This window comes from Talpa europaea (assembly GCF_964194135.1).
Source record: "Talpa europaea genome assembly, chromosome: 10".
In the NCBI taxonomy this organism is placed as follows: Eukaryota; Metazoa; Chordata; class Mammalia; order Eulipotyphla; family Talpidae; genus Talpa; species Talpa europaea.
The window spans coordinates 117,780,801-117,804,103 of record NC_140077.1 but is presented as its reverse complement, the minus strand read 5'-3'; the positions used below and the strand labels follow the sequence as shown (position 1 = coordinate 117,804,103).

General features: G+C 67.3%; 1 protein-coding gene across 1 annotated transcript in view; it reads left to right on the top strand.

Moving 5' to 3' along the window:
• FAT4 (FAT atypical cadherin 4) overlaps positions 1-20,583 on the top strand; it is a gene marked incomplete at both ends in the record, with an annotated part of 61,172 nt that extends 40,589 nt beyond the window's left edge. Inside the window, 12 exon segments of the mRNA XM_084244490.1 lie at positions 71-4,417; positions 5,833-5,937; positions 7,440-7,747; positions 9,526-9,611; positions 10,171-10,350; positions 11,848-11,972; positions 13,595-13,815; positions 14,959-15,220; positions 15,715-17,471; positions 17,473-17,522; positions 19,940-20,112; positions 20,537-20,583. Of these exon segments, the coding sequence (XP_084100616.1) occupies positions 71-4,417; positions 5,833-5,937; positions 7,440-7,747; positions 9,526-9,611; positions 10,171-10,350; positions 11,848-11,972; positions 13,595-13,815; positions 14,959-15,220; positions 15,715-17,471; positions 17,473-17,522; positions 19,940-20,112; positions 20,537-20,583 (7,661 nt within the window).
• Positions 20,584-23,303: the final 2,720 nt, after the last annotated feature.

The following is a 23,303-nucleotide window of genomic DNA, read 5'->3' as shown; positions in this document are numbered from 1 at the left end:
TTTTCAGACCCAAAACTCCAAACACTGAGCACGATCAGCGCGGGTGACGACGGCCTCTTCTCTCCCACAGGTGCCTTCATCTTCGCGGTCACTGTCACCGACGCCGACGTCGGCCCCAACGCGGAGCTGCACTTTTCTCTCTCGGGCAGAAATGCCGAGAAGTTCCACATCGACCCGCTGCGGGGGGCCATCATGGCCGCAGGGCCGCTCCGCGGCACTTCTGAGGTCACGTTCTCCGTCCACGTGAAGGACGGCGGCGCGTCCCCCCAGACGGACTCCACCACGGTGACCGTGAGGTTCGCGAGCCCGGCCGACTTCCCCAAGGTCAGGGCCGAGGAGCGGGAGTTCGTCTTCCCGGAGAGCCAGCCCGTGGGCACCGTGCTCACGGCGGTCAGCGGCTCCTCCCCCAGGGGGGGGCCCCTGTCCTACTACATCGCCAGCGGGAACCTCGGCGGCACCTTCCAGATCAACCCGCTGACAGGGCGGGTGTCCGTCAGCCAGGCTCTGGATTTCGAAAAGGTCCAGAAGTACGTGGTCTGGATCGAGGCCAGAGACGGGGGCTTCCCACCTTTCTCCTCCTACGAGAAGCTGGACGTGACCGTGCTGGACGCCAATGACAACGCCCCCAGCTTCAGAGAGGACCCGTTTGTGTCTGAAATCCTGGAAAATCTCTCGCCTCGAAAAATACTGACTGTTTCGGCGCTGGACGAGGACAGCGGGCTCAACGGTCAGCTGGATTACGAGATTGTCAGCGGCAACCAGGAGCGCAGCTTCGGCATCGACCCCGCGACCGGGGAGCTCCGCAGCACGCGGCCCCTGGACAGGGAGAGGACGGCCCGGTACGTGCTCCTCGTCAGGGCCTCGGACCAGGGCGTGCCCGCCCAGAGCGCCTCGGCCAGCGTGCTCATCCACGTGCTGGACGAGAACGACAACGCCCCCCGCTTCTCGCAGATCTTCAGCGCCCACGTGCCCGAGAACTGCCCGCTCGGGCACACGGTGACGCGCGTCACCACCTCCGACGAGGACGCGGGCGCCAACGCCGTCAGCCGGTACTCCCTGGTGGACGCCAGCCTCCCGTTCTCCATCCACCCCAGCACCGGGGACATCGTGGTCAGCAGGCCTCTGGACAGGGAGCACACGGAGCGCTACCGGGTCCGCGTGTCCGCGCATGACTCGGGCTGGACGGTCAGCACGGACGTCACCATCTTCGTGGTGGACGCCAACGACAACGCCCCCCGCTTCAGCCAGCCGTCCTACCACCTCGATTGTCCCGAGCTCGCCGCGCCGGGCGCCCTGGTGACCCGGGTGTCGGCCACCGACCCGGACGAGGGGGCCAACGGGCAGGTCTTCTACTTCATCAAGTCGCCGTCGGAGTTCTTCCGCATCAACGCCACCACCGGGGAGGTCTTCAACAAGCAGCCCCTGCGGTACCAGGACGTGCGCGGCACCAGCAACGCCAACGTCAACCGGCACAGCTTCGTGGTGACGGCGTCCGACCGTGGCGCCCCCGCCCTGCTCAGCGAGACCACGGTCACTGTCACCACCGTGGACGGCAACGACCACGCCCCCCGCTTCCTGCGTGCCAGGTACTTCACCCCGGTGGCCAGGACCGTCCCGGTCGGCACCAGGCTGATCCAGGTGGCCGCGGTGGATGACGGCGACTTCGGCCTCAACTCCGAGGTGGAGTACGTTGCGGCCGACGAGAGCCTCCGGGGGAGGTTCCGGCTGGACCGGAGCTCGGGCTGGATCTCAGTTGCCGCCTCCCTGGCCTCCGACCTGAACCAGGACTTCCTGATCCCCGTCACGGCCAAGGACAAGGGGACGCCTCCGCTGTCCTCCCAGGCCACGGTCCACGTCACCGTCACTGAGGAGAACCAGCACACTCCCGAGTTCTCGCAGAGCCACGTGAGCGCTGCCGTCCCCGAGAGCCACAGCGTGGGGGCCACCATCCGGGCGGTGTCCGCGCGCGACCCGGACACGGCCACCAACGGCCTGATCCGCTACGCCATCGCCTCGGGCAACGAGCGTGGCCTCTTTGCCATCAACGCCTCCACGGGGCTGCTGACGCTGGCTGGGGCGCTGGATTACGAGCGGTGCCAGCGGCACGAGCTGACCATCAGCGCCACCGACGGTGGCTGGGTGGCCCGGACGGGCTTCTGCACAGTGACCGTGGACGTGCTGGACGTCAACGACAACTCGCCGGTGTTCCCGGCTGCAGAGTACACCCCGACTGTGCTGGAGAACGCCCCCAGCGGGACCACGGTCGTCCACCTCCGCGCCACGGACGCTGACTCGGGCCCCCACGCTGTGATCGCCTACGCCCTGCACGCGTCCGACAGCGACCTCTTCGTCATCGACCCCAACACGGGGGTGCTGACCACGCAGGGCTTCCTGGACTTCGAGACCAGGCAGACCTACCACCTGACCGTGAAGGCCTTCAACGTCCCGGATGAGGACCGCTGCAGCTTTGCCCGTGTGCTGGTGCAGCTGCGGGGCGCCAACGAGTACGTGCCCCGCTTCGTGACCAGGCTGTACCACTTTGAGGTCTCGGAAGCCGCTCCCCAGGGCACCGTGGTGGGTGAGGTCTTTGCCAGCGACCGCGACCTGGGCGCCGACGGCGAGGTCCACTACCTGCTATTCGGGGCCAGCAGGAAGAAGGGCTTTCAGGTCAGCAAGATGACGGGGCAGGTCTCCGTGTCGGGGCCCCTGGACAGAGAGCGGGAGGAGAGGGTGTCCCTGAGGGTCCTGGCCAAGAACCTGGGAAGCATCCGGGGCACCGATGTGGATGAGGCCACAGTCAATATCACCGTGCTGGACGCCAACGACCCGCCCACCTTCAGCCTGAGTGTCTACAGGGTGCAGGTCAGCGAGGCCGTGCCCCTGGGCACCCATGTGGCCTTCGTCAGCGCCTCCGACGCGGACTCCGTCCCCAGCTGGAGCAGCTTTTCCTACTCGATCGGGTCGGGGGACGAGAAGGGCGCCTTTTCTGTCCACCCGCAGACGGGCCAGGTCACGGTGGCTGCGGAGCTGGACCGCGAGACCCTGCCCGTGTACAACCTCACAGTGCAGGCTGTGGACTCGGGTGTGCCCCCCGCCACGGGCCGTGCCAGCCTGCTAGTCACCCTGGAGGACGTCAACGACAACGGGCCGGTGCTGGCTGTCACCGAGGGGACGGTCATGGAGAACCAGGCCCCTGGTGCCCTGGTGATGACCCTGCAGTGCAGCGACCCCGACCTGCCCCCCAACCAGGGCCCCTTCACCTTCCAGCTGCTGGGCCCAGGCCCAGCCAGCAGCTATTTCAGCCTGAGCGCGGCGGGTGTCCTGCGCACCACGCGGGAGATCGACCGGGAGCAGGTGGCGGACTTCTGGCTGGTGGTGGCTGCACGGGATGCAGGCGTGCCCCAGATGACCTCCACGGGCACCGTGCACGTGGCCGTTGGGGACGAGAACGACAACCCATCCCGGCCGCGGGCCGTGGAGATCTTCGTCAGCTACTACGGCACCTTTCCCGGGGGTGTGCTGGGCTCGGTGCAGCCGCTGGACCCCGATGTGCTGGACGTCTTCCAGTGCACGCTGACCGCGGGTGCCACCAGCCTCTTTAGCATCCCCAGGGGCACCTGTGACCTGAGTGCGCAGCCACGGGCCTCGGACGGCACCTTCGACCTGACGGTGCGGAGCAGCGATGGCGTCCACGGGCCGGTCAGCAGCAGCGTGAGGGTGTTCTTCACGGGCTTCTCCAACGCCACCCTGGACAACAGCGTGCTGCTGCGCCTGGGCGTCCCCACAGTTGCCGGCTTCCTGGACAGCCACTACCTGCGCTTCCTGCGTGTGGCGGGCGCGCAGCTGGCCGGTCTGGGCACCGCCGTGCAGCTCTACGGCGCCTACGAGGACGACAACCGGACCTTTGTGCTGGCTGCGGTCCGGCGTGGCCCTGGCCAGTATGTGCGCCCCAGCGGCGCAGCCGCCTTCTTCGAGAGCGCCCGGGACGCGCTGCTACGGCAGAGTGGGGTGCGGCTGGAGGCCGCCCACCACGACGCCTGCGCCCGGGGGCCCTGCCTGCACGGCGGCCGCTGCGAGCCCAGGCTGGCCGTCGGCCCCGTGCTCCGCAGCCTGCCCAGCCCGCCCGTCATCCTCGTGGCCAACGCGCCGCTGCCGCCCTTCCTGTGCCACTGCGCGCCGGGCTATGCGGGCGGCCGCTGCCAGACGGACGTGGACGAGTGCCTGCCCGCACCCTGCCACCACGGCGGCACCTGCCACAACCTGGTGGGCCGCTTCTCCTGCAGCTGCCCCGAGGGCTTCGCTGGCCAGGCCTGCGAGCGCGATGTAGACGAGTGCCTGCCCGCGCCCTGCCGCCACGGCGGCACCTGCCACAACTTCCCAGGCGGCTTCAGCTGTGCCTGCAGAGCCGGGTACACAGGTAGGCCCTCGGGTCGCGGCCCTCAGGGAGGCGGCGGCGGGCGACGGGCTGCGTCAGTTAGGGGTGTTTGGGACCATGCCCCGCCCACCCCAAGGTGCCCACAGTTGTCTCCCGAAGGCCAGGGCCCCCTCTGGCTCTGCGGTCGGGGCTCTGGGGCTGGCTTGGCCTGTTCTGTTGCGTAGTTTCTCGACCCCGAGTGTGGGCGAGGCCGCGGGAGCCGCCCTTTCTCCTGGCTGACTTCGCTCGTGCGGCGCTTGTCCGGGGGCCGGCAGTTTTCCTCCGGGAGGCCCGGCCCGCTCGGCGCCTGTCCTGGGCACAGGGTTCCGGGAGCGCCCCCCGCGGGCCGCGCAAGCCCAGCAGCAGGGGCCCTCGCTGGCATCTTCGGGCGGCGCGGCGGAACTGCCGGGACATGTGCCGGGTCCCGTTTTAATGTTCTGAGAACCCGCCACGGGGCTGGTGAGTGCTGCCATCTTTAAAGGCTTTTTCGTGAAGACGGGTTGGTCCTGGCGAGCTCCGTGAGCCTCCGCCGTCGGCCAGCACCGGCGGGTGTGGCTGCTCCGTCACGGGAAGCCCGAGCAGGGGCCGTCACGCTGCAGTATTGCAGACAGAGAGGCTGAGGCAGAGGAAGGTGAACGCGGGTTTTTTGGGTAAACTAATCCCTTCGCTGTTGCGTCGGGATGCGTTCTGCTCCCTCCCAGAGCGCAGGGTCTCGGTTGGGCCGGGCTCACCTGTGCCCGCGTGGGGTCGGGGAGTGGGGCCGCCCGGTGCAAACACGGCCTTGTGGCTCTTGCCCCGGGGGGCATCCAGGACGCTGGTGGTTCCGCCTCTCTGGGGGGACGCATCTCCCCTCCCATCTCGGCGGGCAGTGGAGTCCCGGTGGGGCTGCTGGTGCTGCTGCTCAGGGGCCCCGGGCCCCGGCACGGTGGGCAGGCCCAGAGCACGCTCCAGGGAGCTGAGCGCCGCGTCCCGCGCTGGGAAGCTGGAAGGACTCTGAGAAACGGTCCAGCTGTTCCCGGGAAGTTGAGGGCGGGGCCTGGGGCTCCTGTAAGTCTGCGTTAGAACAACAGCCCTTCCCCCAACAATGGAGGGGTAGGGGGGCTGGTCCAGGGAGCGCATCTGACCTCGGTCTGCGGTGACCCCACAGCTGCAGGCTGCTCGTCCCTCAGGCCGTGGGCAGCTTTGTCTGCGGGCAGCTTTGTCCGCGGGCAGCCTGGCCTGGCGCTGGCCCCTCTGGCCCCCACTGGCCCCTTGGCCCCCGCTGGCCCTGCTGGCCGGCCTGTCTCCTCAGGCAGACGGAATGGCCGTGTGTCCTTAGTCGAGCTACATCTCCCGGGACGCGTTTGTGTCTGGTCACCTGTCACGGTGCTGATTTATTTGTGGTTCCAGCTTTTCTGAGTGAGCTCGATGCTTTTCAGGGAAGACGTGCGAGTCTCCGGTGAATCACTGCGAGTGTAACCCCTGCTTCCACGGGGGCTCCTGCCACAGCGGCCTGGACTCCTACTCCTGCCTCTGCCCCTTCGGTGAGTGAGCCCCGCGCCTCGGGGCCGGAAAGCAGGCGCTGTGGGGCCGGGTCGGCAGGGCAGGCCTCGGGGGCCGCACCCCAGCCGCGGAGCCCGTGCTAGCAGCACTGGTGTTGCGAGAAGGTCCTTGCCAGGTGGCCGATTTGCCGCCGGTCCCTCAGGTCCTTCCCCTGGAGTGCGGACGCTGCTCAGCCCTCCGGCGGCCTCTTTCCTTCACGAATCTTTGTGCCAGGCCCGGCTGGGCCCCTGTGCTGAGGCGTCAAGTGAAGCCTGAAGGGAAATGGTTTCCAGCGGGGCTGCGCGTGGGGTGACGGCGGTGGTGCGAGGGTTTGTGAAGACTGCTGCCCTCGGCTCGGCGGCAGCTGAGGGTGGTTGGTGCTACTCCCCCGTCCCACAGGGGAGGGACTGGGGTCCCGGGGAGCCACTCCCCCTGCCAGAGGCCCTGGGCGGCAGCCGCCCCGGGTGGGTGGCGACGCCCGGCCTGGCGGCAGTGCCTGTCCCCCGTGCAGATGCTTCCAAGAATAAGCGTGATCAAAGGCAAAGGAAGGATATTTCCCCAATAACTGATGTCATCTTTACACCTTATCTTTACCTTTCGTAAACTCTGGTTATTCTTTCTGCGTGTGTGAGCGACGTACATACAACACAGCAGACGTGTGGCATAATAAACAAGTGACACCGTCTCAGACGGCACCGAGGTGGGGAGACAGCGGTCCCTGGCGCTGGTGGGCCACGTGGCTCACCTTCGGTGCCTTCCGTGGGGTGACGGTGCTGTCGCTGACCCCCCCCACGCCCAGGCTCATTTACGGCGTGGAGGAGCCGGTGTCGCGGCAGGAGGGAGCGAGGCCTATGGGGTCGCAGGGGTCGCGATGGGTGGCAGGGCTTAATTTTCCAATCATTGCTGCAGTCTGCTAATATTTGTGGGAAAGGAATCTTGGCGTAGCTTCGGAACATCAGTAAAACTCATTTCTCAAGTTTGAAAAAGAACCAGCACAAACAAGCAGGAAGGCTGGATCCAGAGCAACAGAGAGAGCAGCTTTAAGGAGGCTGCTGCGAGTCCCACCGGGCAGGGAGCAGGAGGGGGCTCAGGAGAGCGACTGGCCCCTCGGAGAACAGGCTCTGAGCTCGCTAAGGCTAAGCCCCCGCTCCCCCTCCCCCGGGCCGGAGTGGACTTCCAGCCTGTTCCCCATCGCCTCCTCCCACGCACGGCCAGCAGCGAGGGGACGCTGGCCGCGCGGGCAGTGGGCCGGCTGAAAAAACAGAACATCGAAGCGTTGCGAGGGGACAGCTCCCGCGGGGCGGGTCTCTGCAGACGCCCCGCTCCCCTCGGCCTTGGTGCTGGGGCCCGGCCCGCGGAGCCGCGCTCCCTGCCTGCCCATGGGGAGAGGGGGAGAGGGGGATCGCCGGCCGGCGACGCGGGGGCTGCCCGGCCCAGCGTGGGAGTGGCCGGGGGTGGCCGGCGCGCCCTGTGCGGCCTGGAGCTTGACGTGCTGTCCCCGCAGGCGTGTTCGGCAAGCACTGCGAGCTGCACAGCTACGGGTTCGAGGAGCTGTCGTTCATGGAGTTCCCCAGCCTGGACCCCAACAACAACTACATCTACGTCAAGTTCGCCACGGTCCAGAGCCACGCGCTGCTGCTGTACAGCCACGACAACCAGACCGGCGAGCGGGCCGAGTTCCTGGCCCTGGAGGTGGCCGAGGAGCGGCTGCGCTTCTCCTACAACCTGGGCGGCGGCACCTACAGGCTCACCACGGCCAAGAAGGTGTCGGACGGGCAGTTCCACACGGCGGTGGCCCGCAGGGCCGGCGCGGTAAGCCCCGCTCTGCTGGGCCGAGGCCTGCTCGTGGGCGGGGCCGTGGCGGGGCCGTGGGGCCGTGGGCGGGGCCGTGGGGCCGTGGGCGGGGCTTGGCGGCAGCTCCGGGGACCCGGGAGACTGAGCGCCCCTGTCAGGTGCTCCCTCTTGACACGGGCTTAACTTTAAAGACGGCCGGGCGTGGAGGGCACAGGCCCCTGTGATCTCAGATTCCGCCCCTCAGAGCCTGCCGCCGGGCCTGCTAGCGGGGGCGCCCAGCGCCGGGCGTTTCTTCCTCCTAAGTCTTGAGGCTGAAGTGACTTTGGGCACCTGGCAGTGGTTCCCGTTATGAGAAAGAAACACTTGAGAAGAGTTAACAGAGAGGAAAGGCCAGCGATGAGCTGAGGGGCGCAGGGCGGCAGCTCGCGGGGCGCTGAGGGCGGGCGGGCGGGGCGACCCCGGCTCGGGGCTGTCCTCTGCGCCCCGCGGGCCGGAGCTGACGGTCTGTCCCCGTCACTTCCGCCTAAGAAATTCAACCTCCCAGGCGGTGTTTCAGGTCAGTGAAGTTACTCCCGGGGGTCTGGAAACGAGGCCAAAACAAGAGCAAGGCGTGGCAGCGACGGTTGTAACGTGGGGCTTTCACGGGGTGTGCAGAATCTTAAAAGTCACTCGGGGCGCCGACGTGCTGGTCACTCCAGGTGGCTTTGCTTCTGGACGAGGGCCGGGCGGAAGGGCAGGTCGGCGCCAAGGCGGGCGGCGGCGCCTGTGTGTTCCCGTGGCGTCCGAGGCGCAGCTGAGTCGAGGCTGCATCGCCGCGGCAGCCCGGACGCCGAGTGTGCGCTGTCCTGAGGGCCCGGCTGGCCTCGCAGCTTCAGGGCAAAATAACAGGGTCCAAGGTTTCCCTGGGCTCAGTGTGACCCCGGGCAGCCCCTGAGCAGTCGGCCGGCTGCAGCGGGTGAGACCAAGGCGACCAGCAGGTCTCGGAGGCGGCTTTTCGGGTCAGCGGTCGGCTTGGCTCAGTCCCCGCGGAGCTCTGGGCTGCCCAGCCGGTGCGTCCCCCTCGGTCAGCAGCGGCTAAGGCAGAGCAGGCCCCGGCCCTTGGACTCAGCAGGGGCCCGGGAGCAGAGGGGCGGGCAGGCAGGTGCTGCGGGCGGCTGGGGCTCGGAGGCGCTTGCCCCCGGCTGGGTCCAGGAAGCGCGCCCGCCTCGGGATGCCAGGGTGAGCCCTCCCAGGTCTGACTCTGTTGTTTCCTGCAGTTCAAAAGGATTTGGGGGGAAACAGGCAAAGTCATGACCTTCTTGGCTTTGAGGCCGGCAGAGCAGGACGAGGTTTCTTGATTTGCAGTGGCAGAGAAATCCCGCAGCCGAAGGCGCTGCTGGCTCGGCACTGCAGCCCCGAGCGGCCGCGAGAATGAAACTGGCCCCAGTGCTGTTTCTGGGGGGCGCATCGCCAGGCTTCCAGGAAGCCAACAGACCAAGCGCTAGGGCCGCTGACCGCAGAACGCCGCGCTCTCGGCTGTCCCCGCCGAGGCTCCGTGTGGGACCTCGGGACGTCCCGCTGTCTCGCGAGGGCCACAGCCTCTGAGCAGATGCGGGCGCGGGCGCGTGGAGAGGCTTGTGCCAGGGGCGCAGGCGGGGATCACGCTCGGGCGAGTGCGAGACACCAGTCGCCTCGGTCTGCTTTGGGCTGGGTTGGTCCCGAGACTGTACCAAGGGAAAGCCCCTCGGTGGGCGCCGCGCCCGCGTGGGGTGAGTGTGGGCAGAGGGGAGCCTGCTGACCGCCCTCCTGCCCTGCAGGCCGCCTCCCTCACTGTGGACGCCTGCTCCGAGGCCCAGGAGCCCGGCTTCTGCACGGTGAGCAACGCGGCACTCTCGGATGACTGGTGAGTGAGGCGGAGCCGGGAACGGGCAGGCGGGGGCCCCACGGGAGCTAAGGCGGGCGGGTGCCTGGGGTGCGTGGGGTGCGTGGGCTGCGGCGTGCAGAGTGGGCGGTGGTGCGCAGAGCATGGTGAAGAGGCAGGGGCCGGGTGGGGGCCTGGCGGAGTGAGACCAGGACACAGCTGCTTGCAGGGAAGCTTCACCCAGTGGTTGCCCCACCTGGCCCTGAGCAGAGGCAGGCTGAGGACCCCCCAACCCTGCGGCCAGAAGCCCACGTGCTGTGACCCCAGGTGGGCGGGGCAGGACCCCAGCTGAGAGCAGCGTTGCCCCAGGTGCCTCGGAGCTTCAGGAGCACAGGGGCCCACCCCACCGGGGCTCCCTGCGCTGCAGTCTGGCCCCTGGGGGCCCCGACATTCAGGCCGGGCTGCCGCCACCCCTGCGACTGTGGCCTCCGCTTGGCGGACGCGGGTGGGTCAGGCTCCCCATTGAGTCTGCAGGAAGCGAGGCGGCGGCTCCGCTGACCTGGCCTGCGGCCGCCCGGCGCTCACACCTTCTCCCCCGCAGGACACTGGACGTGCAGCCCAACCGGGTCTCCGTGGGCGGCGTCCGGTCGCTGGAGCCCATCCTGCAGCGGACGGGCCAGGTGGAGAGCCACGACTTCGTGGGCTGCGTCATGGAGCTGGCGGTCAACGGGCGGCCGCTGGAGCCCAGCCGGGCGCTGGCATCCCAGGGCATCCTGGACCAGTACGCGCCGCAGTCTTCTCTGGGGCGGGTGGGGGGGGGTGCAGAGCGAGGCCGGCGGCAGCTTGAGGCGGCTGAGTCTTCAGGGCTGGTTTACAGCCGGGAGATCTTGTTTGGTATGAAACGTGGGGTTCAATCGGAAATAATTTTTACACCTGAAGCCCAAGCATAAACACGCGGCTGCAGGCACAGATGCCCCAGGTGCCCAAGGGGAGGCGCTTACGGCCGTGGGTGCTCGTGCAGGGCGGATGCCAGGGGCACAAGGTGTGCGCAGAGCCAAGGCCCGCGGCCCAGCTGTACACCCAGTGCGTGCGTGGGCAGCTCGGTCCACCCGTAGCGAGGAATAACGCGATTACCCCGGGGACAAGGCTCTGCCTTTCCTCCTCGGTTATGGGCGGGGTTCCCGGCGGTGGTTTAGGAATTGCGAAAGTAACATTTTACTTTACAAACTGATTTTTGTGCATATTGAAAATTTGGAAGGTTTGGGAAGAATACAGAGTGACCTTTACACTGGCCACCCGGAGCCCCCCCAGGCCACGCGTGTCCCCGGCCAGGCCCCCAGGTGGGCGCGCCCTGTGCAACTGGGACGCGTTAGTCAGCTCCAGTGTCATTGCTAGATCAGCCGGATCTTCGCTCACTCTTCCCTCGCCGGGGATTTCTAGAAATGATACGGCAAAACCAAAGCTCTGAACATTCCTAATGTTTGTAACGATACACGCTGGCATTTGCCTTTACTGCTGCTCTGGGCTGTTTTCCCCGACCAAACAGGCCCGTGAGCGTGCAGCCCCCGCGGCGCAGCGGGCAGGCCCGCAGGGCTGGCTGCTGTCGGCGCTTTGGGCTCATCCTTCTGCAACTTTCTCCATGTTCACGCGGTGCTGAAAAACACCGGGAGCTTCGAAGTCACCGCGACTTCAGGCGGAATCTGTCGCGAACATCCCTGGAGGGCGGAGGGGGCCTTAGACGAAGCGGCAGGTGGGGGCTCCCGTGCTTGTGCCTGAAGAACGCCCGGTCCTGCTCTCACCCACGCGCCACGCCCAAGGAGCGCGTATTTCACAAGTTTGCAAAAACGCTTATAAATCGACAGCGAAGTCTCTTGGAGGAGACTTTTTAATCTAATTTTCCCATCACCGTCACAAACGTCCCAGGTGTGAGGCTGAAACCTGCAAACTCACATTCCCTCGCGCTGCAGCTCGCGAGCTTGGCTGGCTTTTTAAACGGGTCTGGCCTTGCTAGGTGGATGCCATTGTCCTGGGCCGTGTGGGAACAATACAGGGCAAGACTTGGCGGAAGGTCCCAGATTTGGAGATCTCCCCGCGTTTACCCTCGAGTCGCCTGCCTGGGCCCGGCCGCCATTTTGTGGAGCCGCTTACTCAGCATTTTAAGGTTCCCCGTGGGCTGCGGGAGGAGACGTGTGCACGACCCCGAGGGCGGCGTGCGGCCCGGCATGGGGGACCCGCGTGCCTGGAGCCCCTGCCGTGACGGGTGTCTGTGCCCCTGCAGGTGCCCCCGCCGGGAAGGCGCCTGCTCGCCCAGCCCCTGCCAGCACGGGGGCTCCTGCTCTGACCGCTGGTCTTGGCAGCTGTGCCGCTGCCGAGAGGGGCTGACCGGGAAGCACTGCGAGAAAGGTGAGCGCCCCAGCCCCAGCCCCCGCCCCCCAACCCCCCACGGAGCCAGGGCAAGCTCCGGCATGTGCAGCTGCTCCGAAATGTGCCGCTGTCTCCAGGGATCGGGTCCACTGTCAGCACCGGCACGCTAATGGGCAGTAATTGCTAAAATACAGCGACATTTTAAAATTCAACTTCCTCACCTAAGGAAAGGGGGCATCGTTTGGGGTTATTACTAAATCTCTAATTTCCATTTTATAAATCTACCATTCAGTTATTTTTGTCTCGCCTGCCCGCACGCTCCAGGTTTGCAAGGCTGGGAACTGTCTTCAGGCTGTGACAGAATAGTCTCTGCCTCCAGGGTGATGTCTGTGGCTATTTTACCTTGGGCAGAAAAGTCTAAATACTGCATGTAGGTCGCTGACCACTGACCCCTGCGCGGGAGCGGCGGCTCTGGCAGTACCTCGCCGCTAGACTCTACGGGGGGCTTCGCCGCGGCGGCTACAACCGGCTGCGAATCCTTCTGTTAGTCCCTCGTTTTCACCCGACCTTAGTGTCCATAGGCCACGGACGGCGTCCGGGCACGGTCAGCGCGGGGCCTTCTGCCGCCAAGCTGCCGTCCACCCCAGCCCCAGTGGGGCCTCCTGCGAAAACCACCTTACGCGTCGCAGCTGCCAGGCACTTTTTAAGGGGCCCGTTGATTCTGTCGTGAGGCCAGAAATTCAGGACAAAATCAAGGCTCTGTTACAATCAGAGATTTCAGTAGCAGGAAATGTGTTTTAGTTACTTCAGATGAACTTAAAACACAGAAGAAGTATGTTGTCGTGTGCTCCTTTTTTCAAGCGCGGGCTAAGCAAGCAGGCCGGAGAGGCCAGAGGAGGCGGCTTCTCAGTAGGCAGCGCCGCCTCGGGCTGGGGCCGCACCCCCTTATTTCCTGCCTCCCCGCAGCACCTACGTGGGGTCCTGCACTGCAGCCGTGGGAGCGTTTTATCCGATTTTGGTAAATTATAACTCAGCGTGATTATCCACGATGAGGTGCCCGCGTGATTATCACTAGTGGCGACGTGAGGTGCACGCGGGAGGCAAACGGCCCGAAGCGCTGTGATCGTGAAAACCACGTGTTGGTTGGAAAGTCGCTGAAACGCCCGCGCAGCTCTGCCGGCTGCAACACGAGCCCCGCCCCACGCCCCCTGCTTTGCGGCACGCGGCAAATATTTCAATGAATTTTTCCCAAAAGAATAACCACCATGAAACGTTTCACATTTCACGCTTCTGAGGTGGACTTGCGCCTTTGAAATGAGCCTTTGCCATAATGCACAGGCGGAGATGATTTTTTCAGAGTTGGGTTGGGGGATATCAAGTCCCCCAGTACATATCCCCATTGTGCTTTCATAACTTCCAGTCCCTTCTCGAAGCCCTTATCGCCAGGCTGCCGTCGATGCAGTCATTCACCCCGTCAGCACGGCGGCGCGGCCCTGCCTGTGTCTGGGGGTGCGGCATCTCCCCCTTGGCACCACGCCCCTGTCCGGCATGCCCTCCGCCCCCCCCCCCCCCCGCGGTAGCCCGGGTTCTGCACCCCCCTTCCCAGCCTCGAGAATCCCTGTCTGTGCTGACCTGCCTCTCCTTTGCCTGCCGGCTCCCAGCGGTCACCCCCGACACGGCCTTGTCCCTGGAGGGCCGGGGGCGCCTGGACTACCTCATGAGTCAGAGCGAGAAGCGGGACTACCTTCTGCGGCAGAGCCTGCGAGGGGGAGCCCCGCCAGAGCCCTTCGGGGTGAGCAGCCTGGAGGTGAAGTTCAGGACGAGGAGCGAGCAGGGCGTCCTGCTGCACGTCCAGGAGCACAGCAACTACACCACCGTCAAGGTGCGCGGGGCGGCCCCAGGCCGAGGCGCCCCACGGGGCGGGGCTGGCTCTGCCTGCTGCCGGGGACCCGACTTTTAAACCAGTGAAACCTCTGACAGGGAACGAGCCTTTGAAATGGAAAATATTTTTCTCCAAGAAATAGCCCAACCCCGACAGGGACAGAGGAGTGAGCAGGGCCAGGAGCAGACAGGCCAAGGGGCGGCTGCCGCGTGCGGGACCCGCTGCCCCGGCCTCGGGCACCTGCGCGGGCGGGGCCCACCGCGGGGCCTCTGGGCTGGCGCGGCGCCTGCGTCCCTGAGAGCGGTGGGCCGGGCTGGGGGGAGGCTGAGGTGATTCGTTTTTTCTCTGTGCCAGCCAACAGTTGTGTCCATCTACCTGCCCCTCCGAGCGTCTGCATTTCTCAAGCGATTCCTCTGCGTTCTTCCCACAAACACAGCTTCGTCTTAGACCATCGCTTTCTTTAATATAATTTTGTGCAAACTTTGGTAAATTCGTAATGAAATAAGCCCAGACTTTCCTGCGTTCTTTCACCTGTAAAATGAATGTCAGGAAAGTGCCCGAGAGCTGAGTCCGTAAAGAGGCAGCACAGCGCCCGGAGGGGCGCCAGGGCCGCGCACAGGTGACGGAAAGTGAAACCAGATGGTCCCCGTAAGCTTCAGCCTCCCTGGGGCGCTGTCCCAGCCCAGCCGGCCGCCGCGCCACGTTGCATCCCACGTCTCCGGTGGTGCGCGAGAGGCCCACGCTGGACCCTCCCGGTGCCCCCCGCTGGGGCCGGTCGGCACCGCCTGGAGCCACGGCCACTGTCCCGGCGTGGGGTGCGGGGCGCCAAGGAGGCAGCCCCGCGCTCTCCTGGCTCTTTTCTTCTGACCTGGGCGCTGCCCCCTCCCCTCTTCCCCTCTGCGGCCTCCCCACCCGGCCCCCCATCTGGACCGTGGTGGAGAGAGCAGGTGTGGCTGTGGCCGGGCAGGTGACGCTCTCCTCCTGTTGGCTGAGCCTTGGCTCCTCTGGCAGGTGCAGGGCTAGTCGCTGGGCAGGCCGGCTCCCCCCCAGCCCCTGCGCTGGCTCAGGCGCGCCCCGTTTGCGTTGTGTTCTGATTCCAGCACGTCGTCGTTTAACCGCAGTTATCGCCAACTTGCTTTCCAGATTAAGAACGGCAAAGTGCATTTCTCATCGGATGCAGGCGTCGCAGGGAAGGTGGAGAGGACCATTTCCGAGGTGTATGCGGCCGACGGCCACTGGCACACGTTTCTGCTGGCGAAGAACGGCTCGGCCACGGTGCTGTCCCTGGATGGGGTGCACAGCAGAGAGGTCACCCACCCCACACAGGACTTCGGGGGGCTCAACGTGCTCACCATATCCCTGGGGGGCATCCCGCCCAGCCAGGCCCATCGCAGCAGTGAAGCAGGTAACGCTGGGGGAGCAGGCGGCACAGGGTAGGCCTGGCCCTCCAGGGCCGCTTTGTCCGTGACCACGGCTGTGCGTGGACGCTCTCCCTCCAGAAAGCGCCCCCGGCTGTTGGCCGTCCCCCTCCAGCCCCCGGGAGCGAGCCAGTCCCAGACTCTGGCGTTTGACCCCAACTCTGAAGTGGGCGCCGCTGCCCAGGAGCGAGACTCCCCCAGACCCACCCTGGGCTGCCGCCTGGGTCCTCATGGGGACTTTGACACACATTTTATTTCTGTCCGCGCAGTCCTTGTGTACGGACATAAAAATGAAGCAACCAGATGACGAGGCCGGGCATTCGTGGGTCTTCACGGCCATACCCGCGCCCTTGCAGCCCGGCAGCAGCCCCTCCTGCTGAGTGGCGAGGGGGCAGCCCCAGCTGGAGGCTGTGGCCCTCTCCCCGGGGCCCCGTGCCCCCCCTCCTCTTGCAGCCTCTGATGACCTCCCCACCCCCCGCAGGCTTCCAGGGCTGCATCGCCTCGCTGCGCTACGGAGCGGAGAGCCTGCCCTTCAGCGGGAAGCACAGCCGCGCCTCCATCTCTAGGACTGACCCCTCCGTGAGGGTTGGCTGCCGCGGCCCCAACGTCTGTGCCAGCAACCCCTGCTGGGGCGACCTGCTGTGTGTGGACCAGTGGCACGCCTACCAGTGCGTGCCGCCCGGCGACTGCGCCTCGCAGCCCTGCCTCAACGGTGGCCACTGCGAGCCCGGCCTGCTGGCGGGCTTCACCTGCACCTGCCCGGAGTCGCACACCGGCCGGGCCTGCGAGACGGTGGTGGCCTGCCTGGGGGTCGTCTGCCCCCACGGGCGCGTGTGCCAGGCGGGCGGGCCGGGGGGCCACGTCTGCGTGCTCAGCCCCGGCCCCGAGGAGCTCTCGCTGCCCCTGTGGGCCGTCCCCGCCATCGTGGGCAGCTGCGCCACGCTGCTGGCCCTGCTGGTCCTCAGCCTGATCCTGTGCCACCAGTGCCGGGGCCGGCAGGCCCGGGGCGCCAAGCGGGAGAAGCCCTGCAAGGAGAAGAAGAGGAAGAAGAAGGGCAGCGAGAACGTGGCCTTCGACGACCCCGACCACATGCCCCCCTACGGGGACGACATGACGGTGCGGAAGCAGCCCGAGGGGAACCCCAAGCCCGACATCATCGAGCGCGAGAACCCCTACCTGATCTACGAGGAGACGGAGCTGGCGCACGGCGCGGAGACGGTGCCCAGCGCGCCGCTGGCCTCGCCCGAGCAGGAGCTGGAGCACTACGACATCGACAACGCCAGCAGCATCGCGCCCTCGGACGCCGACTTCGCGCAGCACTACCGCCAGTTCCGCAGCCACGCGCCCAAGTTCTCGCTGCAGCGCCACAGCCCGCTGGGCTTCGCGCGCCAGTCGCCGCTGCCCCTGGGCGCCGGCGGCCTCGGCTACCCCGCGGCCTACGGCTCGGGCCTGCGCGGCGGCCCCACGCCCCCGCCGCTCGCGCGCCACAGCCCCGCGCCCTTCGCCAAGCCCGCGGCCTTCTACCGGCACAGCCCGGCGCGCGAGCTGCAGCTGCCGCTGCGCGACCCGGGCCCCGACGCCGACGCGCCCGCGCTGCTCCCCGGCTACGCCGCGCGCCTGGGGCGCCGCAGCCGGAGCCCCCCGGCCGCGCCCGCCGCCGGCTCGCGCCCCGGGAGCCGCCTCCGGCAGCCGGCGGGGCCGCTGCCGCCCGAGGCCGCGCCGCCCGTGGGGCTGACGCTCGAGGAGGTGGAGCGGCTCAACGCGCCGCGCCCGCGCCACCCCAGCGTGGGCAGCGCCGACCACGGCCGCTCGTCGTCGGAGGAGGACCGGCCGCCGCCGTCCCGCGCGCGCAACCCGGCCGACGGGCTGCCCGCGCCCGAGTCCTCGTCCGACAGCGACTCGCACGCGTCCTTCACCTGCTCCGAGATGGAGTTCGAGCGCGAGCGCCCCGCGGGCCCCGCCTCGCGCACGCCCAAGCTCTCGCAGGTCGCCGAGTCGGACGCGGACGACGAGGACCCCGGGGGCGCGCGGCCCCGGGCCCGGCGCTTCCCCGGCCGGCGCCCCGAGGGCGCCCACGCGGCGGGGGACGCGCCGGCCGCGCGCGCGGGGCCGCCGGCCGCCGGCGCCTTCGACTGGGACAGCCTGCTGAGCTGGGGCCCCGGCTTCGGCCACTACGTGGACGTGTTCAGGGACCTGGCCTCGCTGCCCGAGCGCGCGGCCGCCGGCGAGGACGCGGGGGGCAGGGCCGCCGCCCCAGCCGGGCCCCCGGGCGCGGACGCCGAGCGCTACGTGTGACCGCGGGGAGGCCGGGCGGGGAGGGGGACCCCAAGGCGCGCCCCCCCGCGCCCCCCCGCGCGCCCCCCCGCGCCCCCCCGCGCGCCCTCCCGCGTCCCCCCCGCGGTGCCTCCCGCGCCCCCCGCGCGCCCCGCAGCACTTTAGAGCTTCGCGCCGTCGGCGCACGAGTCCCGGCGCGGGGACGAGGCCGGGCGCCCCCGAGGGTCTGGACGGTCGGGGTTATTTATTGAAAGACCCTCCTGCGCCGCGGGGGCTCGAAGGAGCGGCCGGAGCCGAGTGCGGGGTGGACTCGCCTGTGTCTGGCGGCCGCGCCCCCGCCCCGCGCCCCCCGCGCCCCCCCGCGCCCCCCGCGCCCCCCGCGCCCCGCCCGCTCTCGCGCTTCTACGCGGCCCGCGCCGCCCGCGCCCCCCGCGGGACCCAGTGCCCGGGGCGGGTCGGCCGCGCCCGCGGACGCCGAGGCTGGTGTGTCCACGCCGAGAGAGTTTCTTGCTTTCGGGGAAGGTGAGAAAATACTTTTTTTACATTTGTTACTTATGTAACGTCCGTATTTTTCACTTTTGATACTTGTAACTTACTGTTCGCTTCTACCTGTAAATGCCAGCAGCGGAATTAAAATATTTATTTAAAGTCCTGCGCGTTCCGGGGATGATGTTCGCCCGCCCTCGTCCGCGCCCTGCCCGGCTGGACACCCTCCCGCCGGCCTGGCTGCCCGTCCTTCCCCTTCCCCGCCCGGAGCGCAGTCGCCGGCCCAGGGGCGTCTCCTTGCCGGAGGCCGGCGGCCATCGGCCGGGGCAGGCCGCTGAGGACGGTCAGCAGGGCCGGCTCTGGCGGGCTGCGGTGCGGGGACAGCCGCGACACGGGAGTGCGGCGGGCAGGAAGGCTGGCCTGGGCGCCCGGCGGGCTCTGGCCGACCTGCTGGCTCCAGGCCCCGCGGCCCCCACACAGTGCCGGGCAGGCAGAGCCCGGAGCAAGCTCTGCTTTCAAGGCGTCTGCTAGGAGCGAGGCCTTCGGGAAGGAAACTGGCCGCGGCCCCTGCGTCTGCCCAGAATGTTCCTCTGAGGCCGTCTGTGGGGATTTTAACCTGGATTAAGAGCTCTCAGTGTATAAAAGATGTTGGATTTTTAGAAAATAAATTATTCTCAATCCAGTAGCAGCAGGTGACGTGTGCTGAGCCATTTCGTAGCTCGGCGGCGCTGAGCCTGGACAGGCACGCGGCGGGCCAGGCTGACGGACGCCAAGACGCGGCTGAGAGACCGTGCGTGGGACCAGGCCGGCGCTCTGGCCCGCTGCCCCCCCCCACGCCGGTGTGGGGAATTCACGCTCCAGACAAGGGCGTCGCCCGCAAGCTCGGAATGACACGGCTCCCTCGAGGCGCCGAGGAGCGGCTGCCCATGGCTGCAGGGAGAGCAGGGCCAGGCGCGGGTCACAACCCTGCTACCGCCAACGTCAGGGCACCTGCCTCCGCCCAGACCCTGGATTCTGTCTCCCCAGGAATCACTTCCCCTGGGCAGTCACCCCAGCGCAGGGCTGAGACAGGCCTTGGGAGCAGCACCGCTAGGGCATGCTTTCTCTCAGGCACCTCTGCATCGAGCAGGAACTACTCGTACAGCAGAGCAAACCGGAAGTGCGAGGAGGAAAGGCCCACGTCGAGGGCTGAGCTCACCGGGACGCGGTGCCGTGCTGGGTGTGCCGGGCCAGGCCGCACAGCCCCCGGGTGCCCCCGTTCAGGCAGCCCAGGACTCAGCCCGGCCCCTGCCCGATGGGCCTCTGCCCGCCCCGTGCTGAGGGCCCCCGCTCAAGGCCACTTCCGGAGCTTTCTAAGTTGGTCCAATGGGCGCCTGGTGCAGACAACTGGGAGCCCCCGTGCGAGCACGAGGCGCGGCCAGGGCGGCTCCCACCTGCGACACCGGCGCGGCCGAGGCCCAGCAGCTGCTCCCGGGCTCCTGGGGCGTGTCCTGCGAGTGTCTCACCCGCCAGGGGGACACCCGGTCTCCCAGAGGCCCGGTGGGAACAGATCGCTGCGGCATGAAATTGCATTTTTATGTACTTGAATTCAACATAATGGTAACATTTGTGGTAAATGGTAGCAGAACAATAAAATCTGTGAAAGGTGAACACGATTTTTACATTTTGAGTCGGTCTTTCAGCGATACACCGTTCCCTGTTTCACTTTGTGTCACGGGTTTCAGTTTTACTCACCTTTCAGGATGACGTTTTCCTCCCCCAGGAGAGGCCGGCCCAGAGGCCGCGCGGTCGGTGGACCCGCCACGGCCCGGGCTTTCTGCGTGAAATACAACATGGACAGCAGGCGCTCGACAGAACACGTTCCTCAGGGATGCTTTGGCGAAACGACATCGTTGACCACTTCCGGCCAGCACCCCCGGGCCGCCCCGGCCTTGCTGGTCGTGCAGCGGGAGCGCCGGGGTCACTCGGGGGCGGCCGCGGGCTGGGGGTGGGGAGCGGGCGCTGGGCCGGGCCACGGTCCGGAGCCTGCGCTTCGCGCTCACGGCCCGGCGCCCCCACGGGCCGTTGCGAGTGAGCGTGGCCAGCGCGGAGGAGACGGCACAGCGACGTCAACAGAGAAGTAAGCACACGCAGACACACACGCTCGCACACTCACACACACGCTCACACTCACTGTCTCTCTCACACACGGCGCCAGGCCGAGCCCGGGGCGGGAGCGTCTCGCCCGCGGTGCTGACCGCGGAGCCAGTTCTGAAGGCCTGGAGAGACCGGCTCTCGGGGTGTGGCTCAGTAAAGTCGTATGTCGGGGGATCCCTGAGAACGTGAGAGGCGACCCCCTTCCCCCCAACAGTAAAATAGTTTTAAAAGTGTTTATATGTGAAGTGAATTAAAAAAAACCAAAGAACTCATCGGACCTGAGAACGGTGGTGGCGCAGGCGCAGGCGCGGGGGTGGGGGCTGAGGAAGGGGGGCCGACGCGGGGGGAGGGGGAGGGGACCCACGGCCCCGGCTGCAGGTGGTGACCGCGCTCTGTCTCCTCCACAGCTGCCGGAGAGCCGGGGGGCGAGTTCTCCCGGAGCGAAGCCCCCTGAGCTGGCGGCACCTGGCCCTGCCCTGCCCTGGCCCTGCCCTGGCCCTGCCCTGGCCCTGCCCTGCCCTGCCCTGCCCTGGCCCTGCCCTGCCCTGGCCCTGCCCTGCCCTGGCCCTGCCCTGGCTCTGCCCTGTTCTGGCTCCTGCCCTGGCCCTGCCCTGGCCCTGCCCTGCCCTGGCCCTGCCCTGGCTCTGCCCTGGCTCCTGCCCTGGCCCTGCCCTGCCCTGGCCCTGCCCTGGCCCTGCCCTGGCCCTGCCCTGGCTCTGCCCTGCCCTGGCCCTGCCCTGGCCCTGCCCTGGCTCCTGCCCTGGCTCTGCCCTGCCCTGGCCCTGCCCTGGCCCTGCCCTGCCTTGGCCCTGCCCTGGCCCTGCCCTGGCCCTGCCCTGGCCCTGCCCTGGCTCCCTTCCTGGCCCTGCCCTGCCCTGGCCCTGCCCTGGCCCTGCCCTGGCCCTGCCCTGGCTCCTGCCCTGGCCCTGCCCTGCCCTGGCCCTGCCCTGGCCCTGCCCTGGCTCCCTTCCTGGCCCTGCCCTGCCCTGGCCCTGCCCTGGCTCTGCCCTGGCTCTGCCCTGGCCCTGCCCTGGCCCTGCCCTGCCCTGGCCCTGCCCTGGCTCTGCCCTGGCCCTGCCCTGGCCCTGCCCTGCCCTGGCCCTGCCCTGGCTCTGCCCTGGCCCTGCCCTGGCCCTGCCCTGGCCCTGCCCTGGCTCACCATCCCACCTCTCGGCAGCGGAGCTGGAAAAAGGCAAGGCGCGGGCCAAGGCCGAGAACGCGCGCAGGAATCTTCTCTGAAGTTGTTTCGCGCGTTTACAAGCCCTTTCCTAGACAGAAACCCCCAGGAATCGGTTACTCATAAAGCATAAATTCCTCACCTTTCCCTTCAGGTATTTTACGTGACCGCAGGCAGCACTCAGAAATGTGGCTTTTAATTTAACCTTTAAAACCTGAAAGTGCTGATGACAAAAAGAGCCGCTGCGAGGCCGGCTCCGGGGAGCAAGAGGAGCCTCGGCCTCCCGCAGCCCTTCCCGTGCTGAGGGAGCCACGACGCGCGAAAGCCATTTTCCAGTTCCAATTCCTTGTCACCGTACAGCGCCCCCCTTCAGGGCTGAGCCCCCGAGAGCAGGGGCTGCCGGCCCGAGGGGCGACGCCGCAGGCCGCAAAGGGACGACTCGGCGGGTTGAGCCCTTTCCGCTTCGCTCAAACGTCCACTCCTTGGTTTTGTTCTGGCAGCACCTGCCGCGCGGTCGGGGTGCCAGGGCCCGCGGTGGGGGTGCAGGGCCTGCCGTCAGGGTGCCAGGCCGCGCTCTGCACGGCGAGTCCCCCTGTGCTGCACGAGCCGCCCCTGCGACTCCTGTCTCGGGGGACGAGGGCGCCGCGTGCGCCAGCTGCAGCCTGGGCAGGAGCAGCGCGGGCCGCGTGGGCCGTGGGGTGCCGTGGGGTGCCCATGCCCGCCGCCGCCCCCCGGGCCCCCAGCCCGCACCTTCTGGTGGCCCGCTCTGAGCACCAGGCCAGCCATGCCGGGAGCCCAGTCTGGGCTGAAGTCCGGGTTTACCGCGGACATTTCTCATCACTCCTCGGCTTCCCAGCGACGCGCCAGCGTTGCCCGCCGCTGCCTGAGACAGACCCCGGGCGGCTGCGCCTCCTGCGAGCCTTGGCCAGCGCGCAGACCCGGCAGCCGGTGGACAGCCGACCCTCCGGGAGACAGCTGAGGGGAGACGGCCCTCGTGGCCTCTGCTGTCCAGGACCCGCGGCCCCGCCGATGCTCGGGCGGCGCAGGCCTGGCGGGACCGCCGAGAGACCAGGGCGCAGCCGGCTGTGCCCGCGGGGCCTCGTCTCAGCGCTCCACGCAGCTCCGCAGGCGTCCAGGGCGGGCCGGTCTGTCAGGCGGGGCCGGGAGGGACGGGCCATGTCGGGGCGCCCCCCGAACCCGGACAGTGAGCTGGGCGTGCAGGGCGGGTGGGGAGCCAGGGCGGCCGCCCCCGCAGCCGCCAGAGGCCCCAGGAGCAAAGGCCCGAGGGTCCCGTCTCCAAGTTTAATAACCGCGCTCGTCTTGGGCTGCATTTCAATGAGGACATTACGCGGTGTGCAAATTGCAGAATAATCGTTTATCTTCTTTTATTACTTATATCAGATGATTCCACTGAAATATCTTTGCCTCTAAGTAATGTAAATATATTAAGATGGAAAGTCATAATTCTGCTGTTGTCTCCCCGTGGACGCGAGTCGGCGAGAAGTTATTTGTCTGCGCCTTTCCAGGGCGCATTAGCGTCTGCTGGCTGAATTATTAATGCCCGGGAACCCGGCTGCTGCTGCTCCTCCTTTGGTGACAATTAAGAAGCACTGTTTGTGGGTTCGCTTTCCTCCTGCAATATAAGTTTAATTTATTCTCTATCATTAAGATCTGCATTACAGAGGAACACACTAGAATACCCAGCAGAGGGTCGTTAGCGGGGCTGCGCACGGCACCAGCGTGGGCGCGGAGTGCTCATCCCAGCGAGCCCGCCCGTCGGAGGTCAGGCTCGGCCAAGCAGAGCCAGCTGTGCCCCCGGCGCCATCCTGGCTTCTCCCGACTCTCGTATTGCTCCATTTTTCTAACCAATAACAGACTCAAAATCACAGAGTTTTCTTTTGCCGCGATCTAAGTCTCCCCAGGGGCCCTTGCGGAGGGGTCGGATGCTCAGCTGGGCCCCAGAAAATCCTGCAGCCGATATGTGGTTTCCATAAAAT